Raw genomic sequence first — 20,859 nt, 5'->3', positions numbered from 1 at the left:
TAAAGTCATTGTAAAACTAAATAGACCTCAAATTTCGCTCTAATCTCCAAAATTACAAAAATGGCAATAATACAAGTTACCCCAACATCTTTCTGGGGAACAAGAATAATTAGGATAAGTCTTACTTCATTCCAAAGTAGGAATTACTCAGACCACAATCCTCCCATTCCTCAGGGGTCAGGTCACAGGCATGGGTCAAGGGTCTTCCTTCCCGGTAAGCTGCTCACCAGGGAAGCTTTCCAGAGGTAGATGAGCATTGGTGTGATGGCCAGTACAAACCATGACTCCATCAAAGACATTCATCTCCTTTTTCCCTTCAGATTCAGTGACCACTTCCCATTGGCCTGAAGTTGAAAAATCAGGCTGCTTCTTCACACTGCACACAGTGGTCTGAAAAGAAAAGTGATAACCACAGGGGACATCCCTGACATGACTCTCCTTGCATAGTGTTACACAAAGGGCTGATATCACAGGCACTATCACATAATAGGACCCATGCAGGGATATTTGATTTTCATACTCGACAAATAAGAACTGTTCTGGGCTGTGGTCAGAATGAGAAAACTTCCACAAGACAGAAAAAAATAACATAGTGTTGGCAGGCTAATGTACCCTCCTCTTCTAGAAAAGTGCAAGTCACTAGGTCTCTTGGTCCAGGTCCTAAGGCACTGTAACATCTGAGTAAAGCCTGGGCTTCTCCTGTGCTTTTATGACACTCCATGCACTAAATGCCTATTCTTCTCCTGACCCCTATATGTCCTGAGACCTTCTGATGTCTTCTTACCCTAGGTTCTCTTCTCCTGGCTACCTTTAAATAAGTGACTGAGCTATAGGGCTCCTTTTCCTGGTAGGGTAGAAAAACACCTCAGTGGCTCTCATTTTATATAAATGAATCTCCCTTTGGCTCCCATAAATACCCACTTTACAAGGAACTATAAAGAAAGAGGCTGTGAAACAGGATAGTGTTATGATTTTTAGCTTTATAAAAAATAAAAAATATGGGTTACCCTACTTAGGTTAAGGAAACACTATGTGCTTCTAAGGGCCGATGACCATAATGTCTTCATGGACTAATAGAGACACCACCCCGGCCTGGTGCAGTGGCTTACGCATGTAATCCCAGCACTTTGGGAGGCTGAGCCAGGTGGATCACCTGAGGTCAGGAGTTCAAAACTCACCTGGCCAACATGGCGAAACCCCGTCTCTACTACAAATACAAAAATTAGCGGGTGTGGTGGCACATGCTTGTAATCCCAGCTACTCAGGAGGCTGAGGCGGGAGAATTGCTTGAACTTGGGAGGTGGAGGTTGCAGTGAGCCAAGATCATGTCACTGTACTCCAGCCTGGGCAACAGAGCAAGATTCTGTCTGGAAAAAAAAAAAAAAAAAAAGAGACAAACCACCCCTGCATGCACTTGCCATCCAGCACTATTTATAGTGCCTCTATCATGTTCTTTTACACAGGCTGGTGCCTCTGCCTAGATCACCCTTTTATTCCTTATTTGGTAGACTCCTACTCACCCTTCAAGACTCAGCTTTAAGAAAACTTTAAGAAAACTTCCCTGGAACCTGATACTTCATGTCCTGATGGGTTCAACATCTCTCCTCCGAGCTGCAACGTATAGATCTCTAGCATTTGTCCCCACGTAACTCTCTATTTTTATTAATTATATTTATAATAAAATTTTTCTTCATTTTTTATCCCCTTAACTAGACTATAAAGTTACTGATTTTTCTTTTTTGTCTTTGCATATTCAATGCTTAATATGGTAGCAAACTTATTCAATAAGTATTGTTTAAATGAAGAGAAGCACCACTGGAATGTAAATGACTTACTTTAGAAGTTCACTAGATGTTTTCATTTTCTTATTGTCGTTAAGCAGAAAAAGGCATGACTTAGCAGGATGATCAGAAGGCAGAAGGTTTGGGCTTTTTGCCAGCTGTCGGAAATATCTGACCATAAAACTCTTTTATGGTCATGATCAGAAATTATAGAAAAGTCCTAGAATACTTTAGAGCAGGAAGGAACCATAGAAGTGATCTAGTACAATCATCTTGTTTTACAAACAAGAAAATTTTTAAAAATTGAAATTGAGGAAATTGCTTGTCTAACATCTAAGTTAGTTAGTGGTAGGGCAAGCACCAGAATTCAGGTTTTTATTCTGCAATTCCATGTTCTCCCCTCTACACCAGAGTTAACTACCCAAAAACTATACTTTACTTGGTTTTTATGATGTTCATGTAAACAAATGTATTGGAAAGTACTTCAGAAAGTACAAAAGGGCTAAGCAGTAATGGACAAGTTGTGGAACTAGAGAGTTTTAGAGTTCTCATACCTATCGGTTCCCTTCTGTAATGGGGAAAACATTTCCCTTCATCTGTTTATTGCAATCAAATAATGTGAAATGAAGGTAATGAAAACACTCTGCCAGGTGGCTTCCTGTATCTGCAGCCAAAATATATGAAAGAGAGACCGTCCCTTGAATATTTTTGAGGAGCAAGGAGGACAAAGAATGGAGTTTTTGCCTGGGTAGGATAGATACATGTGCAAATCAAGCCAATCTTTAGAAGTAAACATTGGTAACTGAAACCACGTTATTCATTTACTTGGCAAACAACTTCAAACACAAAGATACCCACACAATTTTCTACCTTAAATCGAATATACTTTAGAAGGTCAAATTCTTTGGCATACATCCTGAAATACTCCAGGACCTGGGCATTATGCATGAAGTTGGGATAATGATCTGGGATTGGATAGTCACTGAAGCACATCATCTCTTTAGAAGTATTGATGATCACTGATTTGTAAATACTGGCCCTTCCTTCTTCAGGATTTTCCTGCAATAAATAGAAAGTATTCACAGCAACTTGAGAATCATCTTCATGTTTTATAAATAGCCAATAAACATCTGAAAAAGTTTTCTGAAAGTGTCAATTAAATCACACACACACACACACACCTTCCAGTATTTGTGCCCTTATGTAGTCCCTTCCCCTTGAATCTTAGTTATCTTTATGAATTGCTTTTGACCAACAGCATACAGTTGAAATGACACTGAATGGTTTCCAAGACCAATTCATAAGTAGCCTTGCAGATTCTGCCTGGGCCTCAGAAAGCTCGCTCTGGTAGAAGCCAGCAGCCACATGAGAAATCCAACTACCATGAGACCACCATAGCATGAGGAAGTCCAGCCTCACCACATGAATAGAATGTCTGGGACAGAAAATATGTGGCCAGTCCCCAGAAATTCTACCTATTCTATTCTATCCCAGCTGAAGTTCTAAACATGTGGACAGAAAGTTACTAACACTGAGTAATAAATAGTCTTTCAAATGAGTAACAGTGAGGCAAAATGGGAAGATACACAGGAAAGAGTGTAACAGTTTCCATATACTGGAAAGAGTATAACATCTCCAACTTCTGGAGAGCAGTGTTAAAATGTATATGAAACTCCTTGCAATTTACCTAGCCTTTTAAAAAAATATTCAGCATCGCTTAGGAAGATTTATGTTAAAGGATGTTAATACCAGCATTATTCATAATACAAAAATGAGACAAGCTAAATGCCCAACAAAACAACTGAAATGTGAGAACCACTGCTCTAGATCCTTACTACCAAAGTGTGGTCTGTAGACTAGCAGCTGGGGCTTCACTTGAGAGATGGTGTTAGAAATGCAGACTCTCGGGCCCCACCTCAGAGCTACTGAATCAGAACCTGCATCTTAGCAAAATCTTCACGTGATTCAGATGCTCATGCAAACTGAGATGCACTGCATTAGATGACATTAATCCCCAATTCAGTGTTCTTTCCCCTACAACAAACTTCTTTGCATCCTCAAAAACTTCCTATTGAGGCCGGGCGTGGTGGCTCATGCCTGTAATCCCAGCACTTTGGGAGGCTGAGGTGGGTAGATCATCTGAGGTCGGGAGTTTGAGACCAGCCTGACCAACATGGAGAAACCCTGTCTCTACTAAAAATACAAAATTAGCTGGGCGTGGTGGCGCATGCCTGTAATCCCAGCTACTCGGGGGGCTGAGGCAGGAGAATCGCTTGAACCCGGGAGGAGGAGGTTGCGGCGACCGAGATCGTGCCATTGCACTCCAGCCTGGGCAACAAGAGCAAAATCTGTCTCAAAAAAAAAAAAAAAAGAAAAAGAAAAAGAAAAAAAAAACTTCCTATTAACTATCTTATAGCATTGTTGTGGTGATCACATAAAGTAATGCAATGATGCAACCTACCCAACCTATCACAGAGATTTCACAAATGAGGAGTTTTCAAATTTTTAGATTTTCAAAAATTGTTTTGACTATGGAAAATCACCTTAATCAATTTGGATCTCCTCCTCCTTTTTTATTCTAGAAATGAACAGATATTGAGATATTGAGTATTATGAAACATTAAATAGCCACAAAGGAGAGTGTTTGTTGGCTTTGTCCACCTTTAGGATTGTTTTTCTCCCACTTTTATTGCTTAATTATTCAATCTAGGAATCCTAAATTGATCATTCCCATTTTTCTGACCTATAATCCAACATCTCATTTCTTTAACTGCTAATAACATTTTCATAAGTCTCCTTTAAAGTCTCTTCTTCTAATCTATCCTACCTGTTTCAACCAAAATGTTCTCTCTAAGGTGTGGCTGGACTATATCTCTGCCCTAATTAAAATTTTAGATGTTGCCCCATTTCCTGTAGAATAAAGTTCCTATTTCTCAGCTTAGGATTCAAAGACCTCCATAATGTTTTGTAGTGTATTTCTTATCTCCCCAACTAGATTGTAAGCCCCTTGAATTGTACTCATGGTTTTCCCCACAGCATCCACAATGATAAATAGCACTCAATAAATGTTTAATGGATGCATATCAAATTGTATTGAGAAAGGGATATACAGAATAAGATGTAAGTTTCACAAAATGTATAACAAAACTAATAAAATACATCAACATTTATCTCAGAAAGACTTCAATAAGATACATGTATCTCCCAAAATTTTGTCCTAAGAAAAATTGCAAAATAATATAAAGTCAAATGCATAAAGATATATTTTTGTATAACTTAAATAGCAATTAATTAGTAACAATGTTAAATGTTCCCAAAATAGATGAATGGTTTAGTAAATTATAGTATCTCAACATGCAGAATTTTTTTTTTTTTTTTTTTTTTTGAGATGGAGTCTCGCTCTGTCGCCAGGCTGGAGTGCAGTAGCACGATCTCAGCTCCCTGCAACCTCTGCCTCCTGGGTTCAAGCAATTTTCCTGCCTCAGCCTCCCGAGTAGCTGGGCCTACCGGCACGCGCCACTGTGCCTGGCTAATTTTTTGTGTGTTTTTAGTAGAGACGGGGTTTCACCATGTTAGCCAGGCTGGACTCAATCTCCTGACCTCGTGATCCGCCCGCCTCAGCCTCCCAAAGTGCTGGGATTACAGGCGTGAGCCACCGCGCCCAGCCTCAACATGCAGAATTTACCTTCCACACCACTCCGTGGGTATTCTGATAAATACAAAGTAGATCCTGCCACTCCACTGCTGAATAGTTTCTCTTGATTCCATATGGAAAACAAAATTCCTTATTTTGAAATTTAGCACATTTCACAATCTAGCCCGGTTTATCTTTTAATCTTCATCCAGTGTTGTCCTTATTTAATCTCAAATTTCTAAGTCATTAAATTGTTCCTGAAACACTCTTAAAAAAAAAAAAAAAAAGAAACACTCTAGGCTCTTGCACAACTTTAAAACTTTGTAAATATTACTATTACTTCATCTGGAAAATTTCCTGTCCTTCAAGAGTTACATCAAATGTCACTTCCTTCAACAAGACTTTTCTAATTTCTCCAGAGAATTAGATTCCCCTATTCATCCTCCAAGCTCCCAAAACTCTCTGTTCATATTTCTATAAAGATAACTTAAACACACTATATTATCAGGCATTTGTTTCCATGACTGTGAGAAACCTGAGAGTAGCCATATCCTTCTTTAAATCTCTATTATCAGGACCTGGTGTGTATTGGATGTGCAATAAATGCTTTGAAATGAATTAGTTAATGAATTATGGAAAGTGAATTTGGAGACACCAAAAACTATGATTTTGAAGTCTGTGCAGGAACATTAAAAATGGTGTATGATGTAACTTGAAGTAAAAAGGGAACTGTAAAATTAAATTTACATGCTAATCACCAAATATGTAATATTATGTCTATCTATGGGTATATAATTATACTTGTATAACCTCTCCCTGTTAGACATGTCTATTTTGAGTATACTTTATTTATTTGAAATAGAAAAAATGTGAAAATACAGAAAACCGGTCAATTTATTAAGGCAGTAGGATTGCTTTCTTTTTCCTTTATTTTTGTTAAAATGTTGTTTGTACAACACCCATTCATGATAAAAACTCTCAGCAAACTAGGAATGGAGAGAAACTTCCTCAATTTGATAAAGAACATCTACAAAATACCTATAACCAACACCATACTTAACAATGAGAAATTAGACACTTTTCCCCTAAGACTGGGAACAAGGTAAGGATGTCCTCTCTCACCAATCCTATGGAACATTGCACTAGAAGTCTTAGCTAGTACAATAATAGAAGAAAGAAAAGTAAAGGATATACGGATTGGGAAGAAATAAAGATAACTTTTTATTTGCAGATGACCTGACTATGTAGAAAATCCCAAAGAATTAAAAAAAAAAAAAGAAAGAAAAAAAGAAAAAAACTCCTAGAGCCAACAAGTGAGTACAGCAGGGTTGCAGGATACATGGTTAACATACAAAAGTTAATTGCTTTTTTTTTTTTTTTTTTTTTTGAGACAGTCTCGCTCTATTGCCCAGGCTGGAGTGCAGTGGCACAATCTTGGCTCACCACAACCCCTGCCTCCCAGGTGCAAGCAATTCTCCTGCCTCAGCCTCCTGAGTAACTGGGACTACAGGCGCATGCCACCATGCCCAGCTAATTTTTTGTATTTTTAGTAGAGATGGGGTTTCACTATGTTGGCCAGGCTGGTCTTGATCTCCTGACCTCGTGATCCACCTGCCTCGGCCTCCCAAAGTGCTGGGATTACAGGCATGAGCCATCGCACCTGGTCATTTGCTTTTTTATATACTAGAATGAACAACTGGAATTTGAAATTTTAAAAACTCCATCCATAGTAATACCCCCGAAATTACATACGTAGGTATAAACATAACAAAATATGTATAGGATTTATAAGCATGAATTACAAAACACAGATGAAGAAAGTCTAAGATTTAAATAAATGGAGAGATATTCTGATTCATAGACTGGAAGATTAAATATTGTTAAGATGTCAGTTCTTTCCAACTTGACCTATAGATACAATGCAATCTCAATCAACATCCCAGCAAGCTATTTTAGAATCCAAGCTAACACATGGATTCTAAAGTTCATATGGAAAGACAGAAGGCCTAGAATAGAAGACTTTGTCCTTAATTGTGGGCTGTGCATAGTGACTTTGTTCCAAAGAGTATAGTATGGCAATGGAGAAAAAAGGAGCAACTTTACAGTGTGGCAGAAACTGACAAACACTATTTCAAGCCAGGACATCAAGGTTAACATCAGTAGTGATATTATCTAGGGTTTTTATAGTTTTAGATTTTACATTTAACGCTTTAATCCATGTTGAGTTGATTTTCATATATGGCAAAAGGAAGGGATCCAGTGTCAATCTTCTGCATATGGCTAGCAGTTATCCCAGCCCCATACAATTTATCCTTGTAACAAACTTTCATATGTACCCCCTGAACCTAAAATAAAAGTTGGAAAATGAAACATAGAAAAGTGGAACAAACTTACACTTCAACAAAGATATATTGTGGCATATAGAATGCTAATTTCTTAATTATAATAACATAAAATGAGTTTTAAGTTTCAAAAAAAAAAAAACAGTGGGTATAATGTCGATAGTATGTACCCTTGATGGGAGGTGAGGAGAATGGCACCTTATAATATTCCTCCCCAAAAGTCATAACACCAATTTAACCATGAGAAAAAAATTAGATAAATCCCAACTGAGGGATATTCTACAACATACCTGACCAGTAAGTAATCCTCAAAACTATCAAGGGCATCAAAAACAAGGAAAGTCTAAGAAATTTCATAGCCAAAAAGCGCCTAAGGAGATATGACTATTAAATGTAATGCAGTATCCTGGATGGGATCCTGGAACAGAAAAAGGCCATTAGGAAAAACTGAGTAAATCTGAATAAAGTATGGACTTCAGTTAATAATAATGTATCAATATGGGTTCATTCATTATTTAAAAATGTATCATACTAATGTAAAATGGGGTAACTGGACATGAGGTGTACTGTAATTCTCTGTATTATCTTCCTAATAAATTTTGTAAGTCTAAAATTGTTCTAAAATCAAAAGCTTATTTAAACATGTTTGTACATAAGTGTATATATTTTTTAATTAAGGTAAATTAATGAATGGCAAGGTCATTTTGGAATTAAGATGTTTGTTGTATGGAGAGCAGGGGAGGCATGTTCCTAACTTCTGAATTTCATTTCATTTATTCATTCAAGAGATATTTATAAAGTCCCTCTGTAATAAAATACTTTATGAGGTACTGATAAATGCAAGTCTGTACGTGTATTCCGAAAGTTCAGAGTTTACAGAGTAGAGCCGTGCTATCCACAGCAGGTCTGTTGGGATCACTGAGTGAAATGGATGACAGATCTCACCTCTTTGAGGTACTCATATATTTCAACTCTTTTTCAAATAACTAACAACAACAAGTGTTATCCTGTGTCAACAACATCCTTCAAGTCCTTCGAAACACCTGATTGGACCTTAGGTAAGGTTTACCACTGTGCCAATCCACTGCTTTCCAAAAGAGTGAGCACAGAGCAGTATTGGGTTAGTGAGTAGAAGAAAAAGAAGCTTCTGCTCCTGCATTTTACAATTTTCTACCATTGATGAATAAATCTTCCCTCTACAAATTCTATACACTGATTATATTTCCTACCTAGGCACAAGGCCCACACATTTGAGCAGGAAGTCTGTGTAAGAAAAGAGAGGCCAGGCACGGTGGCTCATGCTTGTAATCCCCACACCTTGGGAGGCCGAGGTGAGCAGATCACTTGAAGTGAGGAGTTCGAGAATAGCCTGACCAACATGGTGAAACCCCATCTTTACTAAAAATACAAGAATTAGCAAGGCGTAGTAGTGCGTGTATAATTTCAGCTACTTGAGAGACTGAGGCATGAGAATCACTTGAACCCAGGAGGCAGAGGTTGCAGTGAGCTGAGATCACGCCACTGTACTCCAGCCTGGGTAACAGAGTGAGACTCTGCCTAAAAAAAAAAGAGAGAGAGAGAGCAGGGGATGGAAGTTGGGGAAATTGGAACTGATGGGATTGGAAGAAGTAATAAGGACAGAAGAAAGGAGAAAAATTTAAAGGGGAAGAATGAGGACAGTTTGGGGCTTCTGTTCCTGTCAGATTTTCAAAATCCCATGGAATAGAAACTCTCTTTGAACTGTTGTCTGCACATTGGAATCATCCGGGGAGCTTTAAAAAATGGAGATAGTAGAAGACATGCTTGGCTCTAGAAATATAATGGTGAACCACACAGGTGTGGTCTGTCATAACAGAAGTCAGAGCATTATGATGAAACACAGCTTATTTATTTTCAAGGAAGCAGTTTACAAAGTGTTAAAATTTTGCCAAGTGGATAATCAGAAGAAAAACCTCCACATTAAGTCTTTAGCAGAGAATAAGTTTAAACCACATTGGAGATAAAAACCAGAAATTTGATAATCAGACAAGATGATGGATGCCCTCCCAACCTCCTCCCATCCTCAATTGATTTCATGCCTTTTCAGTAACTGGCAAAACCGGCTAAGATGCTTAGTAAAGACACCACATGTGTGAGTCCCATCCTAGGCCTACTGAATAATAACCAACATGTAGCACTATGTTCCTGGCACTGTTGTAAGTGATAGGCATAATTATCCATTCACTTACTCCTGACAATAACTCTATAAAGCGGATACTTTTATTATCCACTTCTTAAAGATGAAGAAACACAGGTATAGAGAGGCTAAATGATGTGCCCAAGGTCACACTGCTAGTAGGTGACAGAAATAAGGTTTGAGCCTAAGACTGCGTTCTTAACCTCCATTCCATATTGTGGCCGGATTTTAAGAGCAGAATTTTCTGCTGTTCACTAAAAACAACAGGCTTTTAGCCCATGTCCAAGACTGATGATGATACAGGTATGCAGGTTAGCTAAGGGGATCCACTCCAGATCTGAATAAGGACTATTGTCACATAAAATTAGTCCCCAAAACAGAGTCAGGGTGCAAAAGGATTGTATTTCTGTTCAACTAAGAAATGCTATAAAGCCACTTTTATGTAGCTGGCCAACAATGTGTTAGTTTTTATGAAATATGAAATGTAAAACTTATCTAGGGCACCTCAATACTATTAAGTGTTCAGAAAACTGGCTTAAAAGCAAACCTGTTCTCCTCTAGCCACCCAAGATGCCAATAGGAAAGAAGGCTAAGGGAAGGAAGGCGGCCCCCGCCCCTGCTATCAGTGAAGAAGCAGGAAGCCAAAAAAGTTGCGAATCCTCTGTTTGAGAAAAAGCCTCAGAATTTTGGCATTGGACAGGACATACAGCTCCAAAGAGACCTCACCCTCTTTGTCAGATGGCCGCCCTATATCAGGTTGCAGCAGCAAAGCGCTATCCTTTTATAAGCTGCTGAAAGCACTTCCTGCCATTAACCAGTTCACCCAGGCTTCGCACTGCCAAACAGCTACTGACTGCTTACGCGGGCCCACAAGCACAGACCAGAGACAAAACAAGAGAAGAAGCAGAGACTGTTGTCCTGGACTGAGAAGAAAGCTGCTAGCAAAGGGGATATTCCCACCGAGACACCACCTGTCTTTCCCGCAGGGGTTAACACAATCACCAACTTGGTGGAGAACAAGAAGACTCAGCTGGTGGTGATTGCACACGATGCGGATCCCATCGAGCTGGTTGTCTTCCTGCCTGCCCTGTGTCCCAAAATGGGGGTCCCTTACTGCATTATCAAGGGTGAGGTAAGATTGGGATGTCTAGTCCACGGGAAGACCTGCACGACGTTGCCTTCACACAGGTTCACTAGGAAGACAAAGGAGGTGTGGCTAAGTTGGTGGCAGTTTTCAGAACCAATTACATGGACAGATATGTTGAGATTCGCTGCCACTGGGGAGGCAATGTCCTGGGTCCTAAATCTGTGGGTTGAATCACCAAACTGGAAAAGGGAAAAGTGAAAGAAGTTGCCACTAAACTGGGTTAAATGTACACTGCTGAATTTTCTGTAAATAAAAAGAATAAAAATTCTCCTTCAAAAAATGAAAAAAATAAAAATAAAAGCAAACCCAGCAAACCCAATGCATGTCAGTTTAGAGATCAATAAAGGTGGCTGGTATTCCTTGGAATATAATAAGTTTAACTGTCTTTTTAAAATTTTTTTCCTTGAGACGGAGTCTCTGTCACCCAGGCTGGAGTGCAGTGGCGCGATCTCGGCTCACTGCAAGCTCTGCCTCCCGGGTTCACCCCATTCTCCTGCCTTAGCCTCCCGAGTAGCTGGGACTACAGGCACCCGCCACCACGCCCGGCTAATTTTTTTTGTATTTTTAGTAGAGACGAGGTTTCACCGTGTTAGCCAGGATGGTCTCGATCGCCTGACCTCGTGATCCGCCCGCCTCGGCCTCCCAAAGTGCTAGGATTACAGGCGTGAGCCAACCGCGCCCGGCCACCTGACACTGTTAAGATAAACTGTCGTATGCACCTAGTTGCAGGGAAGGTTTCAAGTATTAAGGGACTAGGAGATGTATGTACCTGGAACCTCCAGAGCCCTCCGATGTCATCAGTCCTTTCAAAGCAGACAGGTTCCAAGCCTTCTTCTACGCAGCACTTGATGGAAGAGAGCCCGCTCGCTCCTCCCCCAATCACAGCAATTCTTTTCTTAGTCATGGTCTCCCGAGATCTTCACCTGTCAATGTCGCCTGTCCTAAAGAAAGGATGACAAAAGACAAAAAGCACACATCGGTTAACATTTTTCAAGGAAGACCTTGGCCATGGCATTCGAATAAATTCTGTACAAGAGGTGTCTTGAGGAGGACAGATTCGACGGTCCTCTTCACCAGAGGAAATCGTTCTGCTGGCATGGGGGAGCCCTGCGCCTGCAAGACCCAGAACTGAGAGTGCTCTGCTGCGGTACCGGATCTCACCGCCTTTCCAGAAGCGCTCAACAGATCCTTCAGCTGCGATCTGGAGGTGACTCAACAGGCGGCTGTTGTCAAATTGGTATAAACCAACAAGGTACAAACAGCCAGAGGCAACGGGGAGGGGCTGTAGCACTCCACCTCCTTTCAGGGACCACTCCCCCGCCCACTCAGCGGCACCCATTCTCCCTCCCTCGATGGGAATCAAACGTGGGCTGAAGCTGCTTTGGGCGAAAAAGTTAATCCTACAACTTCTCTGTATTTCAGCTGTTGTTGCCAGCACTCTCAACTACTTTCTCTGAAAACAGAGTGCCCCCTAGCCCCGTCTGTGCTCGCTTCTGCATCCACTTTTAACTTCCTGGTTTTTGCCTTAAAGTGACAAACACTTCCTAGTGAAGGGAAAACTGTCAATAACCCCAAAGCAAGTTCTACTCCAAATGCTTAAGTGAACACCTACCCTTCAGGTGATCTGTTCAAACAGATTGTAGCAGGATGAGCCACAGACAAAACTCCTCAGACACCGAATTAAAGAAGGAAGAGGTTTTTATTCTGCCGGGACCGTGGGCAGACTCGCGTCTTAAGAGCCGAGCTCCCCGAAAAAGAAATTCTTGGCCTTTTTAAAGGCTTACAACTTTAAGGGGTCCACGTGAAAGGGTCGTGATACATCAAGCAAGCGTGGGAAACGTGACTGGGGGCTACATGCATCAGCTAACAGAACAAAAAGTTTTAAAATGCTTTTTTCATACAGTGTCTGGAATTCACAGATAACACAAGTAGTTTAGGTCAGGGATTGATGTTATTATTATTACTTTTTTTTAACTCCTAGGGCCGGGTGGTGGTGCCAAGGTTGTCTGGCTATTTATCTTACTTTTTTTTTTTTCCAACTTTTTGCTTTTTCTCTCCTCCTGTCTTGTGAACTAGGCAAGGTGGGGGGAGGAGGGCAGCAGGAGTATTAGTGGTCTCCTTCCTTAAGATGATCCTGCCCCCGCTTCTGCCCCTGACTCACCTATACCTCTCTCCTCCCTTCCTCACAATCTGGATCTAAGAATCTACACTTGTGGTAGAAATTTACTTTTAAATCCCCATGCACTGAGCTGAGTGCTGGAGTATAGTGAGGAATGTATTGTTTCCTACTCAGAGGGGCTTACAGAGTAGTGGAGAAGACCAAAACATAAACAGGTAATTTTAACGAAAGAAAATATTTTTAATAGTGCTTTCACACAGTTATATTAGTAACCAAAAATACAAAATATCCACTTCTAAAATGTAACTTTTCAAATATAAAGTCATGTAGAACCACCAATATAACAGATACAAGATTTCAGGCACTGGGTTAGAACAAGGGCCCATCCAGACAAGGGTTCTATTTGACAGATGTGAGGGGTTGTAAGAGGCATGGATTGTGGCTCATGCCTTGGATCCTTGCTCTCCTTCTACCACTCCCTGAGTCAATTTTGCTTTTCCAATCTGCACCTGCTAATCTTGGACTTGAGAGGCAACTGATATTTTGTTTGTGCCATTGAATTTTTTGTTGTATTTATACCAACTTAGCAGACTCTAATAAACATTAATATGTTTTGGAACTGTCAAACATTTTTTTTCTTGAAACAGGGTCTCACTCTGGCACTTGGGCTGGAGTGCAGTGGTGCAATCATGGCTCACTGCAGCCTCTATCTCCTGGGCTCAAGCAATCCTCCCACCTTAGCCTCTGAGTAGGGACTACAGCTGTGTGCCACCACACCTGGTAATTTTTGTATTTTTTGTAGAAATGAGGTTTCACTATGTCGCTCAAACTGGTCTTGAATTCCTGGGCTCAAGTGATCCACCTGCCTTGGCCTCCCAAAGTGCTGGGATTACAGGCATGAGCCAACAAGGCTAGCCTGTAAAATATTTTAAAGACTAATATCTTTCACAAAAGCATTCAACTATAAATGTGAATTTATACTAAAATAGTATCTTTTAAAAATAAAATTCTGAAGACAGTGTTTCAACACAACCATTTTATATGCTAGAAGTTAACTTAAAATGAATTATTTGTAAATTGGATAATTTTGAATGCACTAGAAGAAATGCCTAAAGGAAAACATGAATACTTCCATAAACTGAGTATTAATTTCCTCCTACTGAATCAGTTTTACAAATAATGCAAGAATTACTTTTAAAATCTAGTTAACAATGTAATTTTATTTTAATGTCCCCCTACTTCAATTGTGTCTTATAATTAATTGCTTTTGAATATAGCAAATATGTTTTATGTTGTTTTAAAATTACTTATACAATGTTTTAAACCTTGACTCAAATTTTCTCTCTCTCCCCTAGCTGACAATTTGCAAGTGAGTCAATTTCTTCATCGAAAAATAACTTGATACATCCAAATTAATATACAGACTCAACTCAGTTACTCATGCTATTACAAGACAGCAATATTATGAGTGAGAAATAACAATGACTAATTCCAAGATAACATATGAGGGTTTTGAAGGAGTGTATGTGTATGGATGCACATACATGTGGAACTGGGTTTGCAGAGTTCTGCAAAGGTCCAACCCAGAAAGAGCTTTCAAACAATACAGTCTCACCTCTACTCAGATGCTATCCTGTTTTATAATTCTTTCTATTACGTTTGCATTTTGCCTATATTCGTTTGGCAAACAGTCTCTTTTGGAGGCCCACTTATTTTTATTTTTATTTTTTGAGACGGAGTCTCACTCTGTCGCCCAGGCTGGAGTGCAAGTGGTGCGATCTTGGCTCACTGCAAGCTCCGTGGAGGCCACTTTTTTTTTTTTTTATTATACTTTAAGTTTTAGGGTACATGTGCACAACATGCAGGTTAGTTACATATGTATACATGTGCCATGTTGGTGTGCCTCACCCATTAACTCATCATTTAATATTAGGTATATCTCCTAATGCTATCCCTCCCCCCTCCCCCCACCCCACAACAGTCCCCACAGTGTGATGTTCCACTTTCTGTGTCCATGTGTTCTCATTGTTCAATTCCCACCTATGAGTGAGAACATGCAGTGTTTGGTTTTTTGTCCTTGCAATAGTGTGCTGAGAATGATGGTTTCCAGCTTCATCCATGTCCCTACAAAGGACATGAACTCATTTTTTATGGCTGCATAGTATTCCATGGTGCATATGTGCCACCGTTTCTTAATCCAGTCTATCCTTGTTGGATATTTGGCTTGGTTTCAAGTCTTTGCTACTGTGAATACTACCACAATAAACATACGTGTGCATGTGTCTTCATAGCAGCATGATTTATAATCCTTTAGGTATATACCCAGTAATGGGATGGCTGGGTCAAATGGTATTTCTAGTTTTAGATCCCTGAGGAATCACCACACTGACTTCCACAATGGTTGAACTAGTTTACAGTGCCACCAACAGTGTAAAAGTGTTCCTATTTCTCCACATCCTCTCCAGCACCTATTGTTTCCTGACTTTTTAACGATCGCCATTCTAACTGGTGTGAGATGGTATCTCATTGTGGTTTTGATTTGCATTTCTCTGATGGCCAGTGATGATGAGCATTTTTTCATGTGTTTTTGGCTGCATAAACGTCTTCTTTTGAGAAGTGTCTCTTCATATCCTTTGCCCACTCTTTGGTGGGATTCTTTGTTTTTTTCTTGTAAATTTGTTTGAGTTCCTTGTAGATTCTGGATATTAGCCCTTTGTCAGATGAGTAGATTGCAAAAATTTTCTCCCATTCTGTAGGTTGCCTGTTCACTCTGATGGTAGTTTCTTTTGCTGTGCAGAAGCTCCTTAGTTTAATTAGATCCCATTTGTCAATTTTGGCTTTTGTTGCCGTCGCTTTTGTTGTTTTAGACATGAAGTCCTTGCCCATGCCTATGTCCTGAATGGTATTGCCTAGGTTTTCTTCTAGCGTTTTTATGGTTTTAGGTCTAACATGTAAGTCTTTAATCCATCTTGAATTAATTTTTGTATAAGGTGTAAGGAAGGGATCCAGTTTCAGCTTTCTACATATGGCTAGCCAGTTTTCCCAGCACCATTTATTAAATAGGGAATCCTTTCCCCATTGCTTGTTTTTGTCAGGTTTGTCAAAGATCAGATGGTTGTAGATATGCGGCATTATTTCTGAGGGCTCTGTTCTGTTCCATTGGTCTATATCTCCGTTTTGGTACCAGTACCATGCTGTTTTGGTTACTGTAGCCTTGTAGTATAGTTTGAAGTCAGGTAGCGTGATGCCTCTGGCTTTGTTCTTTTGGCTTAGGATTGATTTGGCAATGCAGGCTCTTTTTTGGTTCCATATTAACTTTAAAGTAGTTTTTCCAGTTCTGTGAAGAAAGTCACTGGTAGCTTGATGGGGATGGCATTGAATCTATAAATTACCTTGCGCAGTATGGCCATTTTCACGATATTGATTCTTCCTACCCATGAGCATGGAATGTTCTTCCATTTGTTTGTGTTCTCTTTTATTTCTTTGAGCAGTGGTTTGTAGTTCTCCTTGAAGAGGTCCTTCACATCCCTTGTAAGTTGGATTCCTAGCTATTTTATTCTCTTTGAAGCAATTGTGAATGGGAGTTCACTCATGATTTGGCTCTCTGTTTGTCTGTTATTGGTGTATAAGAATGCTTGTGATTTTTGTACATTGATTTTGTAACCTGAGACTTTGCTGAAGTTGCTTATCGGCTTAGGGAGATTTTGGGCTGAGATGATGGGGTTTTCTAGATATGCAATCATGTCATCTGCAAACATGGACAATTTGACTTCCTCTTTTCCTAATTGAATACCCTTTATTTCCTTCTCCTGCCTGATTGCCCTGGCCAGAACTTCCAACACTATGTTGAATAGAAGTGGTGAGAGAGGGCATCCCTGTCTTGTGCCAATTTTCAAAGGGAATGCTTCCAGTTTTTGCCCATTCAGTACGATATTGGCTGTGGATTTGTCATAGATAGCTCTTATTATTTTGAGATATGTCCCATCAATACCTAATTTATTGAGAGTTTTTAGCATGAAGCATTGTTGAATTTTGTCAAAGGCCTTTTCTGCATCTATTGAGATAATCATATGGTTTTTGTCTTTGGTTCTGTTTATATGCTGTATTACGTTGATTGATTTGTGTATGTTGAACCAGCCTTGCATCCCAGGGATGAAGCCCACTTGATCATGGTGGATAAGCTTTTTGATGTGCTGCTGGATTTGGTTTGCCAGTATTTTATTGAGGATTTTTGCATCAATGTTCATCAGGGATATTGGTCTAAAATTCTCTTTTTTTGTTGTGTCTCTGCCAGGCTTTGTTATCAGGATGATGCTGGCCTCATAAAATGAGTTAGGGAGGATTCCCTCTTTTTCTATTGATTGGAATAGTTTCAGAAGGAATGGTACCAGCTCCTCCTTGTACCTCTGGTAGAATTCGGCTGTGAATCCATCTGGTCCTGGACTTTTTTGGTTGGTAAGCTATTAATTATTGCCTCAATTTCAGAGCCTGTTTTTGGTCTATTCAGAGATTCAAATTCTTCCTGGTTTAGTCTTGGGAGTGTGTATGTGTCAAGGAATTTATCCATTTCTTCTAGATTTTCTAGTTTATTTGTGTAGAGGTGTTTGTAGTATTCTCTGATGGTAGTTTGTATTTCTGTGGGATCGGTGGTGATATCCCCTTTATCATTTTTATTGCATCTATTTGATTCTTCTCTCTTTTCTTCTTTATTAGTCTTGCTAGTGGTCTATCAATTTTGTTTATCTTTTCAGAAAACAAGCTCCTGGATTCATTGATTTTTTGAAGGGTTTTCTGTGTCTCTATTTCCTTCAGTTTTGCTCTGATCTTAGTTATTTCTTGCCTTCTGCTAGCTTTTGAATGTGTTTGCTCTTGCTTCTCTAGTTCTTTTAATTGTGATGTTAGGGTGTCAATTTCGGATCTTTCCTGCTTTCTCTTGTGGGCATTTAGTGCTATAAATTTCCCTCTACACACTGCTTTGAATGTGTGCCAGAGATTCTGGTATGTTGTGTCTTTGTTCTCATTGGTTTCAAAGAACATCTTTATTTGTACCTTCATTTCGTTTTGTACCCCGTAGTCACTCAGGAACAGGTTGTTCAGTTTCCACGTAGTTAAGCAGTTTTGAGTGAGTTTCTTAATCCTCAGTTCTAGTTTGATTGCACTGTGGTCTGAAAGACAGTTTGTTATAATTTCTGTTCTTTTACATTTGCTGAGGAGTGCTTTGCTTCCAACTATGTGGTCAGTTTTGGAACAGGTGTGGTGTGGTGCTGAAAAGAATGTATACGCTGTTGATTTGGGGTGGCGAGTTCTGTAGATGTCTATTAAGTCCACTTGGTGCAGAGCTGAGTTCAATGCCTGGATATCCTTGTTAATTTTGTGTCACATTGATCTGTCTAATGTTGACAGTGGGGTGTTAAAGTCTCCCATTACTATTGTGTGGGAGGCTAAGTCTCTTTGTACGTCTCTAAGGCCTTGCTTTATGAATCTGGGTGCTCCTGTATTGGGTGCATATATATTTAGGATAGTTAGGTCTTCTTGTTGAATTGTTCCTTTTACCAATATGTAATGGCCTTCTTTGTCTCTTTCAATCTTTTTGGTTTAAAGTCTGTTTTATCAGAGACTAGGATTGCAATCCTTGCCTTTTTTTGTTTTCCATTTGCTTGGTAGATCTTCCTCCATCCCTTTATTTTGAGCCTATATGTGTCTCTGCACATGAGATTGGTTTCCTGAATACAGCACACTGATGGGTCTTGACTCTTTATCCAATTTGCCAGTCTGTGTCTTTTAATTGGAGCATTTAGCCCATTGACATTTAAGGTTAATATTGTTATGTGTCAATTTGATCCTGTCATTATGATGTTAGCTGGTTATTTTGCTCATGAGTTGATGCAGTTTCTACCTAGCCTCGATGATCTTTACAATTTGGCATGTTTTTGCAGTGGCTGGTACCAGTTGTTCCTTTCCATGTTTAGTGTTTCCTTCAGGAGCTCTTTTAGGGCAGGCCTGGTGGTGACAGAATCTCTCAGCATTTGCTTCTCTGGAAAGTATTTTATTTCTCCTTCACTTATGAAGCTTAGTTTGGCTGGATATGAAATTCTGGGTTGAAAATTCTTTTCTTTAAGAAGGTTGAATATTGGCCCCCACTCTCTTCTGACTTGCAGAGTTTCTGCTGAGAGATCCGCTGTTAGTCTGATGGGCTTCCCTTTGTGGGTAACCCGACCTTTCTCTCTGGCTGCCCTTAACATTTTTTCCTTCATTTCCACTTTGGTGCATCTGACAATTATGTGTCTTGGAGTTGCTCTTCTCGAGGAGTATCTTTGTGGCATTCTCTGTATTTCCTGAATTTGAATGTTGGCCTGCCTTGCTAGATTGGGGAAGTTCTCCTGGATAATATCCTGCAGAGTGTTTTCCAACTTGGTTCCATTCTCCCCGTCACTTTCAGGTACACGAATCAGACGTAGATTTGGTCTTTTCACATAGTCCCATATTTCTTGGAAGCTTTGTTCGTTTCTTTTTATTCTTTTTTCTCTAAACTTCTATTCTCGCTTCATTTCATTCATTTGATCTTCCATCACTGATACTCTTTCTTCCAGTTGATCGAATTGGCTACTGGGGCTTGTGCATTCGTCATGTAGTTCTCGTGACTTGGTTTTCAGCTCCATCAGGTCCTTTAAGGACTTCTCTGCATTGGTTATTCTAGTTATCCATTCTTTTAATTTTTTTTCATGGTTTTTAACTTCTTTGCCATGGGTTTGAACTTCCTCCTTTAGCTCGGAGTAGTTTGATCGTCTGAAGCCTTCTTCTCTCAACTCGTCAAAGTCATTCTCCGTCCAGCTTTGTTCCATTGCTGGTGAGGAGCTGTGTTCCTTTGGAGGAGGAGAGGCGCTCTGATTGCTACAGTTTCCAGTTTTTCTGCTCTGTTTTTTCCCCATCTTTGTGGTTTTATCTACCTTTGGTCTTTTATGATGGTGGCGTACAGATGGCATTTTGGTGTGGATGTCCTTTCTGTTTGTTAGTTTTCCTTCTAACAGTCAGGACCCTCAGCTGCAGGTCTGTTCGAGTTTGCTGGAGGTCCACTACAGACCCTGTTTGCCTGGGTATCAGCAGCGGAGGCTGCAGAAAAGCGGATATTGGTGAACAGCAAATGTTGCTGCCTGATTGTTCCTCTGGAAGTTTTGTCTCAGAGGAGTACCCGGCCATGTGGGGTGTCAGTCTGTCCCTACTGGGGGGTGCCTCCCAGTTAGGCTACTCAGAGGTCAGGGACCCACTTGAGGAGGCAGTCTGTCCGTTTTCAGATCTCAAGCTGCGTGCTGGGAGAACCACTACTCTCTTCAATGCTGTCAGACAGGGACATTTAAGTCTGCAGAGGATGCTGCTGCCTTTTGTTTGGCTATGCCCTGCCCTGAGAGGTGGAGGTCTACAGAGGCAGGCAGGCCTCCTTGAGCTGTGGTGGGCTCCTCCCAGTTTGAGCTTCCCAGCCGCTTTGTTTACCTACTCAAGCCTCAGCAATGGCGGGCATCCCTCCCCCAGCCTCCCTGCCGCCTTGCAGTTTGATCTCAGACTGCTGTGCTAGCAATGAGCGAGGCTCCATGGGTGTAGGACCCTTGGAGCCAGGCACGGGATATAATCTCCTGGTGTGCCATTTGCTAAGACCATTGGAAAA

General features: G+C 40.3%; 2 protein-coding genes and 1 pseudogene across 8 annotated transcripts in view; 1 reads left to right on the top strand and 2 right to left on the bottom strand.

The window, feature by feature from the left end:
* The window catches only part of FMO5 (flavin containing dimethylaniline monoxygenase 5), a 36,848-nt gene extending 24,008 nt beyond the window's left edge, over positions 1 to 12,840 (bottom strand). For 2 of the 7 annotated variants that reach the window (XM_024240434.3, XM_054553603.2), the window contains exons 1-3: positions 11,850 to 12,008; positions 2,652 to 2,840; positions 228 to 390 (exon numbers count right to left, since the gene is read on the bottom strand). In XM_024240434.3, coding sequence (XP_024096202.1) covers positions 228 to 390; positions 2,652 to 2,840; positions 11,850 to 11,984 — 487 coding nt within the window. In that variant the 5' untranslated portion in view covers positions 11,985 to 12,008. Of the gene's footprint in view, positions 1 to 227; positions 391 to 2,651; positions 2,841 to 11,849; positions 12,022 to 12,231; positions 12,588 to 12,692 lie in introns of those variants that run through there. The other 5 variants (XM_063717837.1, XM_063717842.1, XM_063717833.1 and 2 more) reach the window with 5 other exon arrangements.
* LOC100447686 (neuroblastoma breakpoint family member 12) overlaps positions 1 to 20,859 on the bottom strand; it is a 2,265,351-nt gene that overhangs the window by 1,128,486 nt on the left and 1,116,006 nt on the right.
* LOC103891623 (large ribosomal subunit protein eL8-like) lies at positions 9,428 to 11,413 on the top strand (annotated as a pseudogene).

The sequence above is a fragment of the Pongo abelii genome, chromosome 1 (assembly GCF_028885655.2).
Source record: "Pongo abelii isolate AG06213 chromosome 1, NHGRI_mPonAbe1-v2.0_pri, whole genome shotgun sequence".
In the NCBI taxonomy this organism is placed as follows: domain Eukaryota; kingdom Metazoa; phylum Chordata; class Mammalia; order Primates; family Hominidae; genus Pongo; species Pongo abelii.
Note: the sequence above shows the minus strand (reverse complement) of the source record. Positions and strands in the feature narration are given on the sequence as shown.